Genomic DNA, 21,054 nt, shown 5'->3' with positions numbered 1-21,054 from the left:
ACAACCTTCCCCCCCCCATTCATTCCACTCTCCTCATGGTCTCCCTTTCTTTTTCCGTTTCTCTGCATCGGTGTCTGTCTCTCTCTGAATTTCTCATTATCTGTCTTTAATAGTAATGTCTAATACTTTAAATCATGCCTTTACTCCACAAAGTCTTTTCTGTTTCTATTCATCTCAGTCCCTCTCTCGACGCCTCAGCCAACCAAATATTTATTCAGGAGCGTGCTGCACGCCTCCTTCTCTGCTGTTTTTGTCATAGTTCCTGTCTTTCCCAGATCTATTCTCCTCTCTTAGCCTCCTCTCCGTCACTGTATTTTTTCCCTCCTCCATCCCTTCTTTCACGCCTTTCTTTCCAACCCTATCTCTATGCCCGCTGGACCTTGAGGATGGGGGTGCCTCCTTTTTCCAGATCCATCTGCCATCAGCACCCAGCCCCACACAATCAAGTTGGAGAGGAAATGAGTAACTTTTCATTTAGCCTGCAAATTAATCTAACTTTCCCTGCACAGTACCCCTTGAAGGGATGAGCTGAGTCAGGACAAAGACGGTTTGGTTTTCCCCGTCTTTTAGAGAGGGCATTTAGGGTTTCCACTTCATGTCTCGACTTGACTCAAGGGCTGCTTGTTCCCAGAGGCAGAGGGCAGTCTCACCCCGTGCCTCTGACACAGACCAGAGAAGAGAGAGGACACGCAAGCATGGGGGTGTCTGTCCCTCCCATTCCTCCTATAATCAGCATCGTCGGTCTCTTTCTGTGCCCAGGGCCCAAATTGTCATCATTTTCTGGTGAAGTGTCTGGTCATTTTCAGAAGCAATTTCAGGAGAGGATATAACGGCTGCTCCCTCCTCCACTCTTCCCCTATCACCCTTGTGTTTTGCAGGCTCAGGGTGGGGAGAGAGGAGGGAGCCTGGAAGAACTGTGGGTCCTTGATCCCTGGCCCAGATATCTCTTTATTTTAGCCAGAGTGGGTCCCAGATCTGAGGATTAATGAATATGAGAAAGCAGAAAGCAGATGGCCCTTTCCCCCTTCTATCTTGACCCTCCAGTCCCTTTCTCTTTGCCCTTTTCTTCCTCTTTCTTTCATGGAGAGCTTGGGCCTTTTCTTCTGTGAGATGGAGAGAGATGAATGACCGAGTTCCCTCTAAAATCCTCATTGCCCTCCCTTTACTTGTTATTTCTCAGGTACCTGTAGGGCAGAGGTTCTTAATTTGGAACCATGGACCCTCATGGGAACTGTGGAAAGATTTCAGGGAGTCCAGGAGCTTATGTAGGGAAAGCAACTGCATCTTTATTTCAATACAATTTGTCATGTATTTTGTTTTATGCATAATGATAACAGCTGGCATTTGTATAGAGTTTGCATAATGCTTTACCAATATTATCCCATTTTATCTTCACAATAACCCTAGGGAGAGGTAGGGACTGTTACTATCCTTCATTTTACAGATGAGGAAATGGAGTCCAAGAGAAGTTAAGTGACTTGCCCAGGGTCAAACAGCTAGTAAGTGTCTGAGGCTGGACTTGAACTCAGGTCTTGCTGGTTCCATACCCAGTCTCTTTAATCATTGATCCACCTAGCTGCATTTAAAAGCATTATTCTAAGAAGGCTTCCATTGCTTTCACCAGATTACCAAAGGGTTCCCCAAGACAAAAAAGGTCAAAGACTCCTGCCACAGAGATTGGGCCTGTATGTTCTCCCCATCTTCTATCCAACATTTCACAGAATCCTGTGGCTGGAAGGTCATGTAGTCAGTGCTTACTTAAACTGAATTATTTTCTTTCTTTTTCTTTTTCTGGTTTTTGGAGAGCAATTGGGGTTAAGTGACTTGCCCAAAGTCACATGGCTAGTAATTGTGTCAAGTGTCTGAGGATGGATTTGAACTCAGGTCCTCCTGACTCCAGGGCTGGTGCTCTATTCACTGTGCCACCTAGCCGCCCCAGCTGAATTATTTTCTATAACATCTGACCTCTTCTTGCAGATCTCCAGCAATAGGAAATCCAGTTGCCTAATTCCTGAGACCAATTCCGTTTCTGAAAAGTGAATAATTTTTGAAAATTTTCCTTTATGTATATCAATTGAAATCTTCCTTACTGCAGAGAGGGGAGAAATTGTAAGAGGACCCTAGTCCAACAAAATCCTTCCCTTTTCATGTTTATTCATCACTCCAGATTTGGGATCTCTTCCCTGCCCTGAAATATGCTCCTTCCTTACTTCCTTACCTCAGAATCCCTAACTCCTTGCAAAGCTCAGCTCAAGCACCACTATCTTCATGAGACTCTTACTGATCTACAATCCCTCCCTACTTGGCTAGTGTGACCCCTCCTCTTCCAAAAATACTGTATTTGCTTATATGTGTTTACATTTTTTCCCTCTAGAGAATATAAGCTCTCTGAGGGCAGGGACTGCTTCTCTTTAGCTTTTCATCCCCAGCGCCTAGCCTGGTAAATATTAGGTAGGTTCTTAATTAATGCTTATTGATTTCTTGGTCAGTCTCAGACCCCTTCCTCTTATACCACTGATCCTACTTAGAGGCATCTCTCAAAGTGAGGGTCTGCCCTATAGAACAAAATGTAGCTCAATTTGCCTTCCTCCTAGGGACTATACCCCTCAGAACCCATTGCCTTTATAGGAATCCATTTTGAGATAGTAGCTTTCAATTTCTAGTCTAGAGACACACTTTTTCACCTCAATCATTCTGGAACTCATCAAAGAAACTATTTTCAAAATCTCAGCCTCCCCTTGAAAAATTTGTTAACAATAACTCAATTTATATAACATTTTAAGGCCTATAAAATGCTTTCCTTGCAATAATCTTGAAAGGGAGACCTTAAAATTATTATCATAGATAGATAGAGCCAAAAAAAATGGAGTCAGAGGACTTGAGTTCAAATCTTGGACTCTGACACTACTTTGAGCAAGTTATCTAACTTTTCTGGACCTCAGTTTCCTCATCTGTGAAATGAGGGAAGGGAAGTAAATGACTTCTAAAGTTCCTTCTGCTTTAATCTATGAGCCTATAATCCCTATTTTACAGATGAGGAAACCAAGGCTCAGGGATATTAAATAACTTGCCCAAGGTTCCACAAATAAGCCAGGATTTGTGCCGAAGTCTTTCCTGACACCAGTCCAGGATACTGTCCCCATGCTACATCTTACAGCATCTCCTGGCTTATACAAACAGACCCCTAAGAAGGAGCTGAATGGGAAAAAACAAAACAAAAAACTTTGCATTAAATTTTGCAGATAAGGGTTTGGTATTCAAGATATATAAACAACTAATATAAACACACACACATATACATACGTACATATGTTTGCTATCCAAGGTATACAAACAATTAACAGGTATGCAAGAATGTGTATAGCTATAGATCTGTTATTTCTAAACCTTGGATATCATATATATATATACACATATATATATATACATATACATATATGTATTTCTAAGTATGTGTGAATATATATCTGCTAATTGTTTCAATACCTTGGATAATGTGTGTGTGTGACCAAAAGCCATTCCCCCAATAAATAAGTGGCCAATGGATATGAACAGAATTCTCAAAAGAAGAATTGCAAACTATTAACAAACCTGATGAAAGAATGTTCCAAATCACTAATAATAAGAGAAATCCAAATCAAAACAGCCCTGTATTTTTGCTTTATATAAATTGGCAAATATAACAAAAAATGAGAAATAGCTAATGTTGGTAAGGTTGTAGGAAGATAAACACACTGGTACATTGTTGGTGGAGCAGTGAATCAGTAAAAAAAAATGTTTTTGGAAAATAAATGGAAATTATGCAAACAAAGTGGTTAAAATGGTCTATAGTCTCAGAGATTCCACTACTAGGTGAGAAGAAAGTCTCTATAAACATCAAAATTCTTATAGCAACCCTTGACTTTTTTTTTTTATAATAACAAAGACCTGGAAACAAAGTAGATTCTAACCAATTGGAGAATGGCTTAAAACTATGAGACATGAGTGAAATGAATATTATTATGCTGTAAAAAATGAGAATTATGATGAGTACAGAGAAACATGGAAAGATATTCATGAACCAAAGCAGAGTAAAGTAAATAGAAACCAAGAAAATGATATATAAAATGACTACAATAATATAAATAGAAAGGACAATCACACACACACATACACACAAATTAATGCTACAAAATCTCAAAGATCAAGCATGACTCAAAAAAAGAGTTATGAGGGGCAGCTAGGTGGCACAGTGAATAGAGCACCGGCCCTGAAGTAAGGAGGACCTGAGTTCAAATTTGCCCTCAGACACTTAACACTTACTAGCTGTGTGACCTTGGGCAAGTCACTTAATGCCCATTGCCCTGCCCTCCCCCCTTCAAAAAGCAAAAAAAAAAAAAAGGATTTATGAGAATATACCCACTCTGCAGAGGTAGGTGGTTTTTGAGTATATTGCATTGCATGTATTTTCATACTTTTAAAATATATCAATCAATTTTGCCAAATTTTTTCTCTTCTTGTTCTTTTTTTTTTGTCTTTAAAAATGGTTTTTATTATATGGGATGACTCTGTGAGGGTGGGATAGGGGAGAACTAGGGTAAAATTTTGGGGTGTTAAAAAAGACATCAATCAAAATCCATTAAAAAAATCACCCCCTAGCCTCAATCTTTCATGCTATATGATCTCAGCCCTTTTATTCTTAAATTCCTGGAAGTGGCTGTCCTCCAGCCTCTGAGATATGGGGCTCCAAGAAATACAAGGGGCAGCAGCTGGGAACATCTCGGACTGCCTAGATCCTTGATTGGCTCAGGGTCACATTTCTCCATTACTATTCCACAATTTCACTTGCCTGGATGACATTTCCATCTGCTCCCCACGCACTCTCCCCTGCCTGCTGCCTCCTCTTGCCCTTTCAGAACCAGGGCCACAGCTTCCGTTCCCAGCTTCATGACTTGGTTTGGAGTGGACGTTGCAATCCTCCAAAGTCAGCCTCCCCAGCTGCTCCCTCAAGGACAGAGCCATCATCTCAAATAGAAGGGGAAGTATGCAGGACAGCATATGTGGGCGTACACATGTGTGATGGGCCAGATCACAGGGTTCAGTCCCGCCTCCCTTCCCCTACCCAACTTCCCCCACCAACTCCAGGCCGCTGGGGAGTAATTAAGTCACCCTCTCTGATCTCAGCCAGCATTGCTCCTGGCAACCCTTTCTCTCAACCCCCACCCTGATTTCTCAAAGAAAAGGAGTGTGAAGAAGAGAGGAGGGTGCAGGTTAGAGCAGACCTGCTAGGGATAGGGACCCTGGTATTCTAGTCCATCAGCGATGCAGGCTGTGTTACAACAGGGGCTGTGCTGTGGACTTAGAAATGAACAGGTGCCATGTGATATTCTGAGCCTAAACTGCATGCGGTTTCCTTTCAGGCAAAATGCACAGCTAAGCCTCTGCTGTTTTCCCTCAGGTGCTGCCTCTGTCCCTCTCCTCCCAGAGCACACCTTCACCCCCATACCTGGCTCTTCTTTCCTCCTTCTCTGGCTTAGCTCAGCACCAACCCTTTCAAGTCCTTGTGAATCCTGCAGATCAAGGAGCTACTAGTTTCCCTGCCATCTCCCTGATTACCGCCCTCCGGGCCCCCACCCCCAGGAGCATAGGGAGCTTTATCAAAGGACATTATTTATATCAGACCTTTACCCAAAGCTCTCCGACAGAGAGAGGAAGAAGGGGAGAAGACAGGAGGACTGAGAGAGCCAAAAGCAGAACCTAAGGAGGCTTTGCTACCAAAGCAGAACTGCCTCTACCCAACTCTATCCATCTCAAGCTCCCTTGCCCCCCAAAGTGCCATTGAAGTAGGAGCTAATTACCAACAGGAAGCACCAATTAAAAATTTTTGTTTTTCTTTTTTTTGGTTACATTTTGAGTTCCAAGTTATCTCCCTCCCAACCTCGCATTAGAGAAGGCCAATATTTTATGTGTATATTAACATGTATGTATGTGTATAGATACACACGTACACATCCCCACATGTATGTGTGTTTATACATACATACATATATCATACAATATATTCCATATATCAGCTCTTTCTCTGGAGGTAGCATTTTCCTTAATAAGTCCTTCATAGTTGACTGAATAATCATATCACTCAGAATAACTAATCATTCCTCTTTGAACAATATTGCTATTATTGTATACAGCATAAACTAGATTCTGCTCATTTCACTCTTTATTATTTCATGCAAGTCTTTTCATGTTTTTCTAAAACCAACCTGCTCATCATTTCTTACAGCATGGCAATGCTCCATCACAATCCTATACCACAACTTGCTCAGCCATTCCCCAATTAATGGGCATTCCCTCAGTTCCCAATTTCTTTGCCCCCACAAAAAGAGCTGCTCTGAATATTTTACTTATTTTTAAAATATTTTTTGCCTTTTGGAGGGCAACTGGGGTTGTGACTTACCCAGGGTCACTGGGCTAGTGTGTCAAGTGTCTGAGGTCAAATTAAAACTCAGGTCCTCCTGACTCCAGGGCCAGTGCTCTATTTCACTGTGCCACCTAGCTGCCCCTGCTATGAATATATTAGAATATATAGGTTCTTTTCCTTTTTCCCCAATCACTTTGGGAAACAGACCCAATGGTGGTATTGCTGGGTCAAAGGGTGTCACACAATTTTATAACTCTTTAAGTATAATTCCAGATTGCTCTCCAAACAGTTGAATCACTTCACAGTTCTACCAACAAGGTATTAGTGCCCCAATTTTTCCACATTGCTCCAACATTTGTAATTTTCCCCTTCTATCATTTTAGTCACTCTGATAAGTGGAGATGATCTCTCAAAAAGTTGTTTTAATTTGCATTTCTCTAATCAATAATGACAGAGCATTTTTTTTTATATGACTATATATAGCTTTGATTTCTTCTTCCAAAAACTGCCTGTTCCTATCCTTTGACCATTTGTCAATGGGGAATGACTCATATCCTTTTAAATTTTACTCAGTTCTCTACATATTTGAGATAGGAGGCCTTTCTCTGAGAAACTGTCTGTAAAATTCCCCCCCCCCTAGTTTTCTGCTTTCCTTCTAATCTTGTTTACATTTTCTGAGAGATAATATGTTTCATTTTCTTCTAATTTACTTATGCTATCTCCCTGTGTGTCTAGGTTATATATCTGTTTTGACCACATCTTGGTAAATGGTACAAGATTTTGGTCTTATACCTAGTTTCTGCCAGATTGCTTTCCAATTTTCCCAGTAATTTTTTTTTTACCAAATAATGTGTTTTTAACCCCTAAACTTAGATTTTTATGTTTATCAAACACCAGGTTATTATAATAATTTACTACTGTGTATTGTATTTACTACTGTGTACTCTATTCCACTGATCCACAATTCTATTTCTTATCTAGTACAAATAGTTTTAATTTTTTTAAATAAAATTTTATTTAAAAAAATACCAAGCATTTATTTTCTCACCTATGCAGACCACTCTCCACTGAGGGGTGGGAGGGAACCCTTTAACAAATAGAAGATGGATTTTTTTAAAACATTGCGTTAGCTTTGCACTCTGAAGTGAATCAATAATCCATTGGTCTATTTGGCATTTTATTCATATGAGCAACCTACACTGCCCTTCTCTCATGCCTACCTTCCTCCTCCTGGATCCTGCCTCTAAGTACCCAAGACTCTTTCCGCCTCTTCCTTCATGCTTTTCTCAATCAGCCCCATTCCTTTTCCTTCAGGGTGCACCCAGTTCAATAATTAGTTGAGCTTTTAAAGGGATCTCATTAGGCTTGTGCATAATTAAGGGGTCTGGGGAACCAACTGCTGCCCACACTCTGGTCCAGGGGTTCTTAACCCTTTTGGTATCATGGACTCTATTGGCAGTCTTGTGAAGCCTACAGATCCCTTCTCCAAAAAAAATGTGTTGGTTTTTTTTCCTTTTAAATTCATAATTGAAGTTAATGCTATATTTCAGTTAGATTTTAGTGAAAATAAAGATATAAATTGATGAACCCTCTGAAATCTCTCTGTGGACCCCTTGGGCATCATCAGACCCCAGGTTAAGAACCTCTGCTGTAGGTAGATGCAGCTTCTCTATGAAGTCTGAGCTGCCAGCTCCAAAGGAAAGCAAGCAAAAGACAAAACGTTGGGGAGGGACCCTGATCCAAAAGTTAGGCTCCAGATAAGACAGATCCAAGGATAAGACAAGAGAGGCAAGCTCAGTGTTCCTCTCTTGCTTTCTTTCAATCCCAGGGGAGAAGGGCAGGGTAGATGGTTACCCAAGCTGTGTTACTCTCAAGCATCTGGCTGAAACTTGGTAGTTACTAATATCTATCTTTTTCTATGTGTATTTATCCTTATCTCCACTCTTATTTTCTGTCTCTCTCTCTCTGTGTCTCTGTATCATCTCTTTGTCTCTGTCTCTGTCTCTGATCTCTGTCTGTCTCTCCTTTTCTCTCTCTGTGTCTGTTTCAATCCCCCTCTCTATCACTCCTCTCTCTCTCTCTCTCTCTCTCTCTCTCTCTCTCTCTCTCTCTCTCCCCCTCTTTTTCTCCATCTCTGCCTCTCTCCTGTCTCTCCTTCCCCCCCTTCTCTTTCCCCACCCTCTCCCTCTCTGCTGGGGCTCGGAGAGGGATAAATGAAGCAGAATAAGCTCCCCCTAACAGTAGGGGTACAGAACATGGTGGTTAAAAGGTTACAGGCAAAGATGACAGAACTTCAGGGAAGCAGATTAGACAGGGGAAAAAAAACCCTGAAACAAGAAAAAAAATAAGCAGAGCAATTAAGGGATGAATCCTAAGGCATGGCGGGGGTGGTAGGGGCAGACTGGGAGTCATGTTCTTTTCTCTTCTCTCTTTAGTGAGACTGCAGCAGGAGGGATAAAGGTTAGATTACAGCAAGAACTCTAGAGTCAGGAACACCCATGGTAAGAGATAGGAAGCCCAGATCTCTTTATCCCCAAAAGACCCTTGAGTAATGAGATGGGACATGATGAATGGATCTCTGGATTTGGAAGCAGGCTCAGAGATGGATTAATCGTAGGATCATAAGGGACATCAGAACTTCTCTAGACCAACTCCCTCATTTTATAGGTGAGAAAACTCAAGCCAGAGGCATAGATTTGGATTTACATGCAAGACTGATCTGGCTGGCTTATAGCATAGGCATTTGCATGAGGAGCTAATTTGGAAAGGGAGGGAGAAAACCCTCCAAACCCATCCCTTTATCTGGTCCTGGAGGCTCTCCTTCAGGCCTCCTTATCTCTACCAGTCCTGATCTGATCCCAGATCCCCGCTCAGAAACTGTGCGGGTATAGCCAAGAATAGGTCAGTCAGTCCCAGAGCCCTAAGAGTAACATGTCCAAATAATGTGTCCCAGCGTAATACGGGATATTTATGCGAGGGCCTAGGGTAGGCTCTGACTATGTATTCCACAGAGACGTTTCAGGGGAACATGAATGAGAATTTTTCAGACTGGCCAGCCCAGCTCATAAAGGGGCAGGGGTGGGAGGTGGGGTGCTTGAGGAGAGCAGAGAAGAGGCTGGGGAATTATGGAGAGAGGAGATCCTCTAGAGATTCTGTGGAGATAAGGGCAAAGATGAAGGCACTGACTGCATTTGTGCTTATTGACATATCATGAGTGTTTTCTACATCAAACCACCTACAAATAAATAAATGCTTATTTTCTAAGTTCCTTGTTCAGGCACTATTAGGAAGGTGGCATTAGCATTGGGCTGGGCATCTGGTAGGTTTTTCTGTGTTCTCAGGGTTTCTGGCTGCAACATTTTCCTCCCCGCCTTCCCTCCATCTCCCCAATCTCCCCCCTCTTCTATCCACCCCAGGATTGGTGGCTCTTGGCCCCTCCCCTCAGCCCCACCACCCCACCAGACTCTCCCAAAGTCCTTATCAGGGAGCAGGGACTGAGTCTCTGCCAGATCCAAGATCCCCTCTGCCTTCAACAGCAGCCACTGAAGCATCCTCGTGGAAACTGGGAAGCCGGACCCCAAGACCCACAGATCCTAAGCCTCCATATCTTACCAACTCAACTCCAGGTAGGTGTGATAGGAAAAGGAGGTAAAGTAGGCTAGAGGAAAAAGGATATGTGTGTGAGAGGTGGGCACTGAGACTAAGGAACAGTTTTTACTGATGGGGTCCAGAGTCAAGAGGAAGGGACTCTGGGAGGTGGAAGTTGATACTAAAGGCAAGAGACTGGGCAAGTAGACGTGTGTGTGTTGTGGAGGGAAGGTTCTGCTGGAGGGTAGGTCAATGTCAGGAGACCAAAGGTTCAATCTCCATTTTCTCCAATTGGAAAGTTTCTCTGTTAGGAAACTGTTGACCATTTAGGACCCTTCCATCGGTGTAAGCAAGGGGCATAGATCCCTCCTACATCTACAGCCACCTTCACTTCCTAGGGAATGAGGACTTGTTCTCAGTCCCATGGTTTGCCCCTGTCAGACCCAGATTTGGGGGAGGTGAAAGATGATGCCCCATGATGGGCAGGGCAGTTAAGGCAAAGAACTTCAGCACCAGCACAGAGACAGCCTTCTTTCTCTCCTCTTCCCTACCATGGAGTCTTGGGCTGTGGTGAGGAGTGGGCTCACACATGCTTGTCAATACACGTCAGTTCATGACACATGGTCACCCGTGTTGTCTCTGTGCTTGGTGTCTGTCCTATTTGGCTTTGGGATGGGATCTGGCTGGGGATCATCTCCTCTTCCTCACCCCCTCTGCCCTCCTAGGCACCATGAGAACCACACTGCTGCTCATGGCTATTCTGGTCCTCGGAGTCGGAAGGAGCTGCCAAGCTGTCTGTGAGGAGTCGCAGGAGCAAGGGGCATTGGGTGGGGACCACGGCAAGGTAAGACTTTGCTCCCTTTCCTTTCACAGAGCCAGATTTTCCCTTAGTTCTAATATCTCTTCAGTTCCAAGGGCAGCAAGGGAAGGACTGTGTGTGTGTGTGTGTGTGTGTGTGTGTGCGTGCGCGTGATTGGACACATATATAGCTCTCTTTGTGTCTCTGTGCATTTGTATAGGGGTGTGTGAGTGCAAGAAAATACATCTCTATCACTGTATCTGTATCTCATTTAATAAGAACTTAATAGTAGCTGCTCAAGAATACTTGTTGATTGATTGATATTGATTGAATGGTGCTATGGGGGGGGGGGGTGGAGTGAGCTAGGGGTCAGGATAGACTCCCTACTGGTTCTTTCCCATAGCCTAGTCCCTGGTCAGATGATCAGAGCCCTGGTAAAACACCAGAACCTCTGTTCCCAAAATAATCAATAAGCATTTGCATGCTACTTTGCACACAAATGTCTCATAGACATTTATTGAAATGCAAAGAAATTCTTTTACTGTCCCTCTTATCCCCTTTCCCCCCACCCCATTATCCATCCCCCCCACCCCCTCCCCACCTTAAGAGCCCAGCCCCTTCTCCTCTTCTTCCAGTGATCTCTCCCTAACACTCCAGCCTAGAAAAACAACAGGTTGGGCTCTGTTTTCCAAAGTTCCTCCTGGGAAGAGGATGGGAACTGTTTGGGGAGGGAGGAGGAGGAGGGAGAAGATGAGTCTTTTCAGAGTTTTGAAATGACAGCAATTACATTGGCACAAATGCTTTTAAGATGATTACAGGTGGGATTTATTACAAATTCCGTATGTATGAGAAATCTAAGCTGCTTCTCTAGCCCAAGTCTGCTTAGCATCTCATTACAGAGGGTGAGAAGACTATTTGAGCAATTTGGGGAAAGTGGCCTCCCCAGGAACTGAGGCAGACATAAAAAGAGACTGACAATTCTAGGTGCCAAATTGGCTGACTGGCCAGAGCAGTTTGTGGCAAGAGGGGCAGGGGGCTGGGGTTATCTTTCCCAGATATATGAGTTCACAGGCAAAGCTTTAGTCTGACATGGTTAGGATTTCTGCCTCTTCTCTCTTGCTGTGTGACCTAGGGCAGCCTGTAGGCTCTCTGTTCCTCGGTTTCCTCTCTTGGACTGCAACAGGATGACAAGGCTTTCTTCTCTTGCTTCCACAGGGAATCTGGGATACCTATGTATATCTAAATCAATATCGTGTGTGTGTATGTGTGTGTGTGTGAGAGACAGAGACAGAGAGACAGAGAGAGACAGAGAGACAGAGAGAGAGAGAGAGACAGAGAGACAGAAACAGAGAAAGACAGAGTGTGTGTGTGTGTGAGAGAGAAAGAGAGAGACAGAGAGAGTGCAAGTGAGCATGTGTGTGTGAGAAAGAAAGTGTGTGAGAGAGAGAGTGTGAGAAAGAGAGAGTATGTGTGAGAGACAGAGAGAGTGTGTGTATGAGAGAAAGAGAGACATGGAGAGACAGAGAGTCAGAGAGAGAGAGAGAGAGACAGAGAAAGAGAGACAGACAGAGACAGAGAGAGAGGGAGAGAGGGAGGGAGGGAAGGAGGGAGACAGGGAGGGAGAGAGAGAATGAATGTGTATGTGCACTCTAGGGAATGATTGGACTTTAGCAATTGAGGTTCTAGTGAGATGAGAGGTGTAATTCTCTTCTATTTTGATGATGATTGTCTCTCTGCCAGACACCATCAGCTGCAACTAGCTGGGTGTGTTCTGCGTGTTCACCACCCTGCAGCTCCTGAAGGTACCAAAAAAAAAAAAGAACCCCATCATGAGAACAATTAGGAGCCCCCATTTGGCAGCCCCAAGACTTAGCACATGAGGGAAGGGGTCTTTAAACTCAGTAACACCCATGACAAACAAAACCAGAGTAGATGAAGTGTGAATGGAACAGAAAAGGAAAAATCCAAGATAAAGATATATGGAGAGAGATACAGACAAGGAAAGTAAAAAATATGAAGACACAAAGATGGGAGGTGGGTTGGAAGATGGTAAAAGGAATATTTCAGGGGGGTAGAGAGAAACTGCAGAAGAGCAGCTATATCCCAATACTTTACCTACATTTGTACCTCACAGTAAAGCCCCTTTTCCTCCCAACCCACAACCTGGCCAACTCAGTTGGGGAGAGCAATCTGGATGTACTGCCCCATCCCCTTAGGACTGTAATCTTACCTTCTCATTAGAAAGACGAATAATTGAAGCCAAGAGGGGTCAAATCGCTTGCCCAAAGTTAGCCAATAAACTGGGACGAACAGGTCTTCTGACTCTAAATTCAATGTTTTTTCCACCTTTACTGTGAATGGGGAGGGGGCAGGGAGCCCATGCTATCTAAACCCATGGCTTAAACACTACTAATGTTTACCAGAGTGAAGAAGACCCCCATGCTGAGTGTTAGCATGAATAAGGAACAAAGAGAGGACCTTAAGAGGCCATCCCAGTGGAAGTTTGAAAGGCCTTTAATGACAATAATTAATAATTATAATAATAACTAGCATTCATATAGCATTTTAAGGTTTGCAAAGAACTTTAAATATGTCATCTCATTTGGTTCTCATCATAGCCCTGTGGGCTAGTTGTATTATTATCTCCATTGTACAGATGAAGAAACTGAGGCTGATGGAAGTTAAGTGACTTGCCCAGAGTCACACAGCCAATAAGCATCTAAAGCAGCTTAAAATTCAGGTCCTTCCTGATTTCAGGTCCAGCACTCCTACTTTTTAATCTCTCCCATCACCAAATAAATCCTCAAGTTCAACTGGAGCTTTAGTGCAGTTCCTATTGGGTCAGGGATGTGGAAAGGTATTGTTGCTAGCTAGCTGGTCATGTCCTACATCACCAATCTGGCTTCTCTGAACTCCCTTCTTAGATCCCCAGACACAGACATCTTATCACAGACAGTGATTGGGAAAGACTGAATAGTCTCGGTCCCCAGGCTGGTGCTTTGAGTTCTTTATGCTTTTCTTTTCTCAATAATATTCAGCATCTGAAATCAGAGGAAGAATGCATATCACAGGAAATCCTGAAACAAATGAGATAATCTTAGGATGTGCCAAGTAGTCCCTGGCAAGAAAGTCTAAGTGGGTTAAGGGAAGCTGGGCATGAATGTGGTGGTTGCGTTATCATGCAGAAAGCAAGCCTAGGGATTGGGGCATAACCCTCAAAGGTCAGCTGGGATCTTGGGGGCTTCTAGCTGTCATCACCCCAACCCAACGTTGTGTATCTGTATCTGTCTGTACCAGAAGGTCTTGGATCTGTACCAACTCCCCCCATCCCTGCTTCGGAGGCTGTATAACAGCCGATCTCTATCTCTGGATGGATTGCTGAGGCTGCTGAGCAAGACAAGTGTGGGTAAGACTCCAGCCCCGGTGCAGGGTTAAAGAGATGGCATGAGATACAAGATCTTGGAGGGGCGGGGGGGACTGGAGAACCACACCCGGGGATGGGTCCCTCTAAGCCACCCTCAGTGGAGTTAAGGTGAGAAGGAACCAAGAGGAAGCTTGGGGGGCACTGGCTTAGAAATCTTGCTTTGTTTTATTTGCTCTCATCTCTTAGTATCATTTCCCCAGGACTCCCTCACACACCAGCCCATGCTTCTCCTTACATTTGCTTTCTTGGTTTCATAGATCCTAAGGAGACCATGGATTTCCAGAAGCGTAAGTAGGCCTTTCCATTACTCTCTCTCTTTCCCCCACTCTCTCCCTGCTGACTACCTGATCAATGCCCCCAGGACTCTTAGGCTCTGGTAGGCTATTTGGCAAGACTCATCTCATTTGGAACAAAGCAATGGCCTAACTCAGCCAGCAGTGCTTTCTCAGCCAGTTCTCTCCTGTATTCGAGGGGTGTAGTTGGCACCATGGAAAGATCATCCATCTGCAGTTGAAGGTTGCTCAGCAAGCAGCAGGATTGGCATCTGTAAAGTTTCCCAATCCAAGTGGGCAAGGAAAGGAAGATGTATGGGGGTAGTATGAGGGAGGGAATTTTGTGGTTTGTACTTCATTCTCGAAGAGGATCATGGAAAGAAGATAACTCTATGACTTGCAAGGCAATTGGATTCAAGTGAGGCAGGGCTATGCAAAATCACCAGCCTCACTTTCTCCTCCAGAGCCATCTGGGTCCAGTGACCAGATATAGATGGGGATGACTGGAGATGGCCCAGGATGCAGTGGGAGACCTTGACCTTTTTAAACTAAGGTCTTTCCAAATTCTCACTTTGTGTGAGGCAATGCCCATTTCAGGGCTGCTTAAGAAATTAATCCAGGGATGACCAGTTTAATCCAAAGAGAAAAAAAAATCGAACTGGGAGGGGAAGACCCTTAGGGTTTCTGGCCAAAAGAGAAATAATTGCTTTTTACATTCACTCTGAACCACCAGGACCCAAATTTCTGGAAATAATTGGAAGACATAGAGGAAGGGAGGTGGAGGTCTGTAGGGAGGACAGTGGATCCCACACCTCTTTGATACCAATAGATAAGGTGGAAAAAGTCTCAGCTGGCTCAGCTGGCAAGGAGAGGTGTTCTGAGTGCTGGGCTTTGCCCCCTTCTCTCTTTAACTATCGGTTGATTTTCTATATCTCCTTCTACAGGGGACATGCATGACTTCTTTGTGGGGCTCATGGGGAAAAGGAATATACAGTCCGGTAAGTGTGGGGTGGAGAAAGGGCTTAGGGCCTACACAGGATAGAACAAAATTCAATGCCCTAAATTAAGAACCAGAGGAAAAGACTCTTTTCTTTGGTGAGGATGCTGTGGTCCCTCATTCATTCCCCATTCCTTCTCTCAATCAATCAACTTTGACCCCAGCCCATACTGAGGCCTCTGGAATAAAGGGGAAAAATACTGGTGAGTCATCCTGGCTGTAATCATGGAATAAGACAGGAAGAATGGGGACTCTAGTCCCACCTCTACTTTCTTATCTCTCTGAAAAGAGCCCCTGTTCCTCTCTGTCTTTAATTTCTAATCCTAACCTCTCAGCTAGTCCCCAGTTTCCACACCATTGCCAATCCTTATCTGATAAGGATGGGATAATGGTAGGAGTACATGATGGCCAGACTCTGAGAAGCCCTCTCTTTAATTTCCTTATTTGTCCCTTCCTCAGAACCACCTGTGGAGGTGAACCAAGAAATCTTCCCTGGTTTTGGTGACCCCAAGTATTCCACCAATTCAGAATAAGGTAAGTCCAGAAAGAATAGGAGGGAAGGCCAGGCTGAGCATGATAAATGAACCACAACACGTAAGCATATGTAAATTGTGCACCTCTTTCCCCTTCTTGCTGTTGCTCAAGAAACCCATCTTGATAAAAAATAATTATGTGAGCAATTGGTGCCCGCAAAGATGATGCAAGAAGAGATACTATCCTTAAACATATCATATTCAGAAGAGACCGATGAACACATGTGAACACACACAGAGAATATTCTTAGAGTGTGATGAACCTTAGACATATCAGTCTGGCTCATTCATCACATTCTGGTTGGTCTGTGCCCTAGGGAAAAGAAGGAAATTAGTAGACTTGGACTAAGTGGTTTGTGCAGGAGCCCAAGCTTCAATCTAGAGCATAACATAGGGAGCCTCAGTGGTTAGGGTTGGGTGGTATAGACAGGGACTGAGGCAGAGGCTATGATACTTTTCCCTGGGATTTCTCTATCACTGACACTTGTTTGTTTTTCCCTCTTTAAAATCAGAACCCCTCATGTGTCAGGACACAAAGAGTTTATAATCCATGTAAAATAAAATGAGATTGTTTTCTAAATTACAGGCAACATCTCTAGTTTATAGGAGAAAGTGTCTGCAATTCCCTTTCCTCTTGTGTCCTATAAGAATCATAATAGTCTAGATCTGAAAAGGGGCATTGAGAGGTCATCTAGTCCAGGGCCCACACTGAGACCCTACAGAGATCACATTTTTACACCAACAAATTGGGGCTCACAGTCTGACAAAGAATATTCCTTTTTTCAAAGCTTTGTTAAAAGTATATTTTTGTTTCTTAAAATTCAGAATAGATGGTCATTGTGGCTCTTCTATAGTAAAGAATGAATCTGTAAGGAACAGAAAGTGCCACTAAATCTAATGGGACCCAGCTGAAAAGGATATTTAGGTTTTACTGCCTAGCAGGGGTTGGGGAGGAGGTGGGAGCACCCCTGATGATCCTATTGGCTGACTGTGAAGCTGATGCCAGGCTGACTAAGCTGTCCATACTGGACCCCTCAGATGAATAGGCTGACAGATTTCTCACTTGATGAGCTGGGTGTGATAGTCCCCTTGGGGATATGTCTAGTCAAAACATGGAGCTTCTCACCCCAACATCATCTTTCCCCCCCACAGGAATGACTCATCTGGTCCTTTTATTTCATTAGTTTCCAGAGAGAGAGAGCCACTGTCTTGATACAGGTTTAGGAAGATTCAGAATACCAATAGTCCAAGAAAACACGTAACATGCAAGACATTGTTTAAAGCAAGCCGATTTTATTTAGGGGACATACCTAGAATAAATAAGCTGGGTAGTCGGAGAAGATGGAAACAAGTCAGGCCCTCTCTAGAGTCTGTGTGGAACTGAGCACCCTGTGGGGTCCTGGTGGAATGAGGCATCCCATCCAACCAGTAAACTCTAGAGTTAGACTAGGCATTGGAGGAGGGGTTGAGGAGTCTATACCTGGGGACTGGTGCTGATTCATGCTAGTTAGGGAGGGAGGGAAGACTCCAGGGAGTTGCTATTCAAATTCCCCAGCCACTGGGAGAGGGGCTTTAGACAGATATTGTTACACTGACAGAGTGACTCAGGTGTTTTAAGCTTCCTAGGGCTTCTTTGTTTAGTGGGATAGGGAGGCTACTGGGGTCATTCATCACAGCTAGGAAGGTGTAGAAGGAGATTGGGAGGAAGAAGAAAATTTGGAAATCGACAAATTACCTTTGAGAACCCCATCCCTAACCTTATGGTCGCTGTTAGGCATGCTAATATACCTTAGGGTGCCAGAGCAACAGCCCATAGACTCACCTTTGAAGTGATACAGTGTATGTATGATTCCCAGTAGTTAGAGGAGGCTGGGTCTGGGTCCCCATTTGGTGCTGGGTGAGAGGGCACAAAGAGCCTTAATAACCGTAACTCGTTGATTACATGGTACTTACCGTATCATTTTGCTCTCATTAGATGGTTATTTCAGTCCTGCCAATGGCTGGGTAATTATACGGGCAGCTATATCGGGATGACATACTTTCCCCCAGTGTAATGTACCAGCCCATAAAGATAATTACAGTGCAATTTTGCCATAGTATTTTATACAAATGGCAGAAATAAGAGAATTGTGGAAACCTACTTTTAATCCATGCGGGTAAATCCAGGCTCTTTTCAGATCTAGGAACATAATTGTGTCCCTCTTTTCACCATCACCGTGCCATCATAAGCAATCTGTGACTAGATCATGAGATTTGAGGGGTGGAGAGGAAGGGGGAGGTACGGGGAAAAGAGGAAGTGGCATTCGAAGGAAATTATTTGAAATTAATTAATATATTGTTTTCTTTTAATGGAGGGGGAGGAATCTAGGGCGGTGGTTCTCAAACTTTGTTACTCTCCTGACCACTTTAATAAAGATCGAGGCTGGGTGGAACTGGGTGGAACCCCACTCAAAGAGCTTTTGACTTATTTGGCATATCTATCAACATTTACTGTATTAGAAATTAAAAAATAGTTTTGACCTCACAGACTCTGGCCCATACTTTGTGAACTTTTTTATTACTAAATACTCCCAGAGGAAGCAACAGGGATTGTGTACAGGATCCAGAAACACGAACACAAGTGCACTGGGTAGGGATATATGATGGGGCCCCCTTGGTGAATGGATGATTGGCTTATGGAGATGCCATCATAGTCCATCTTAGGCAATATGTATAGGTACATAAGTATAACCTATGTCAGATTACTTATCTCAGGGAGAGGTTAGAGGAGGAAGGGGAGGCATAGAATTTGGAATTCAAAACTTTTTTAAAATGAATATTAAAAATCGTTTTACATGTAAATGGGGAAGAATAACAATATACACGTGTGTATACATATACACACTGCACACACTTGCATGCACACACATACACACATAATACATACACATACATACATGCATACATACGTGCATGGGTGGCGATGAGCAATGAAACTACCAGTTAAATGTGATGCCTGGGAAGATAAAGGAATTGTGTCGGCAGGGGAAATCTAGCTTCTTATTAGCCCTTCTTGCAGCCTACCGAAAAAGCAAAGTGTTAAGACGTTGGCTTTCTCTCCTTCTTTCCCCAGCAGACTTCTTCAAACTGGCTGTTGGAATGGGAGCCAAGAGTCTTGCAATATACAAAGAAAATGTGCTTTTTTGTTTTTTTGCCAGTTTCCCATACTGTCCACCTTCTGGGACTCTGGACTGCATTTTGAAGATGTTTTGCCTGCCTCCTCCAACCTCTGGATAAAATACCCTCAATTCTATTTCTTGACTCATTGCTATATCATTCTCCTGCTTTGATCACTCCACCGTACAAACGACATAGAGTGACATCAATCCCATGGTCACTGACTGCAGATGCCAAGCAATTCTCTTTAGTGACAAATTCAAAATATAATCTATATACTCATCATCAATAAAAGGATTTCTACACATGACTTAGAGTGGTGTCTTTCTTAATTTGGTTTAGTTTTTCACTGACTACTAATCTATCTCTAAGTTTCTAGAGAGTAGGGACCATTTCTTCTTCAGCTTTCTATCCCGCCTTCCGAGGCATCTCACATAGGGTCCTCTTCAAGGTAACTGGTAAATATATGTCAAATTAGTACACCCATAAAGGTATGAATTTGGAAGGTGGTACCTAAAGCCCAAAGACTTTTAGAAGCCTACCTCAGACAAAGACATGGAGATTCTGAATACCTTATCTGAGCTCCTAGAAAAAGATGGACATAACTACAGAGGGAGAAAAACAGCTTTGAGATTCTGATTCCCCTTCTCTAAGCTCCTACTTTAAGGAGGCAGGTGTTAAGACCAAACAGAGGCATCTATGGAGAAAGCCCATTGTGTGTGTGTGTGTGTGTGTGTGTGTGTGTGTGTGTGCTGCTACTATGTCAAACACTATAACACAACAGTGATGCTGGAAAAGAGGAAAATAGACTGCTCCCTCCCCATCTCCATCTTAATCCAAAAACCCGGGTGAGGTGGGGGTTAACTCAGTGGTTTAAAAAGATTTTAGAATCCTTGAGGATATGCTCAGTTACCATCCCCTACAGCTCTAGTCTAACAGTTTCCATTATGTGAACTCAGCTTTGGTTTAGGGGCAGGGGGCTAAGGGAGAGGGAGGGTGTCTGTTATTAATTCAATGTGCCATAAATCTCAGTACATTAATCCCAAAGGGAATTTCATACCCAAATGACAGGCTGCAGAATTCCCAGTGCTGCCTACCAGAAGCCTAAACCCTGCCACTTGGGGTGGGAGCTTCTCCTAGACCAGATGCCCAATACCCTCCTCCCCAAGGTGGGGCAAAAGCAGGAGCCACAAATGGAAGAGAAACAATTATTTTTTTGGTGAGGAAATCACTTTTTCTTCTGGATTCTTGGCTCTTGGGTCAAAGTCTTAGGTCCATAAGGTGGAGCCATGACCATTCGCCCTGACTTGCCACTGGACTCTGGAGGAGAGAGTGGAATTGATGGCTTTGCACAACTCTGCCTCACTTAAATCCAATTAATGTGCAAGTCAAGACATAACCCTCATGATGTCATTGGTCCTTTTCAATAACTGAGGGTGAACAACAACAAGATCTATAAGGCATCCTTAAAAAGAAGGACTTGGAGTGAGGTGAGCCTTAAACTCCCCATCATCCACAAGGACAGGCTGGGAGGCACCTGGTTTGCTCCAGCCCTCTTTGGTCTGCTTCTTATCTAACTAGTGGAATCATCCCTAGCAGGCTACACCTACTAGCTATGTGACCCTGGGCAAGTCACTTGACCCTAACTACTTCAAAAACCAGTATATGTTCACTTTAACTATAATAAAGTTCTGCAAAGGAAGAAAAAAAGGAAGGAAGGAGGAAAGGAAGGAAGGGAGAAAAAAGGAAGGAAGGAAGGAAGAAAGAAAGAGAAAGAAAGAAAGGAAGGAAGAAGGAAATAAAGGAAGGAAGGAAGAAAGAAAAAAAGAAAAGAAAGAAAGGAAGGAAGGAAGGAAGGAAGGAAGGAAGGAAGGAAGGAAGGAAG

At 43.5% G+C, this 21,054-nt stretch overlaps 1 protein-coding gene across 1 annotated transcript; it reads left to right on the top strand.

Annotated features, from left to right (window-relative positions):
- Nucleotides 1–10,718: 10,718 nt before the first annotated feature.
- Nucleotides 10,719–16,086, top strand: TAC3 (tachykinin precursor 3). The gene is made up of 5 exons (XM_069081470.1): nt 10,719–10,832; nt 14,085–14,193; nt 14,469–14,498; nt 15,428–15,481; nt 15,940–16,086. The coding sequence occupies exons 1-5, from the start codon at nt 10,719–10,721 to the stop codon at nt 16,011–16,013; spliced, it is 381 nt and encodes a 126-aa protein (XP_068937571.1). The 3' UTR covers nt 16,014–16,086.
- Nucleotides 16,087–21,054: the final 4,968 nt, after the last annotated feature.

This window comes from Petaurus breviceps, unplaced genomic scaffold (assembly GCF_028583685.1).
Source record: "Petaurus breviceps papuanus isolate PSGF00001 unplaced genomic scaffold, PetGlider_PUasm1.0 154, whole genome shotgun sequence".
NCBI classification, from domain to species: domain Eukaryota; kingdom Metazoa; phylum Chordata; class Mammalia; order Diprotodontia; family Petauridae; genus Petaurus; species Petaurus breviceps.
Note: the sequence above shows the minus strand (reverse complement) of the source record. Positions and strands in the feature narration are given on the sequence as shown.

What these genes read in the sequence shown, in the direction of transcription:
- TAC3 (XM_069081470.1), top strand. Translation starts at nt 10,719, where the DNA reads ATGAGAACCACACTGCTGCTCATGGCTATTCTGGTCCTCGGAGTCGGA. An exon ending in GACCATGGATTTCCAGAAGC is followed by an intron (nt 14,499 to 15,427) that starts GTAAGTAGGCCT and finishes CTCCTTCTACAG; the next exon opens with GGGACATGCATGACTTCTTT. An exon ending in GAAAAGGAATATACAGTCCG is followed by an intron (nt 15,482 to 15,939) that starts GTAAGTGTGGGG and finishes TCCCTTCCTCAG; the next exon opens with AACCACCTGTGGAGGTGAAC.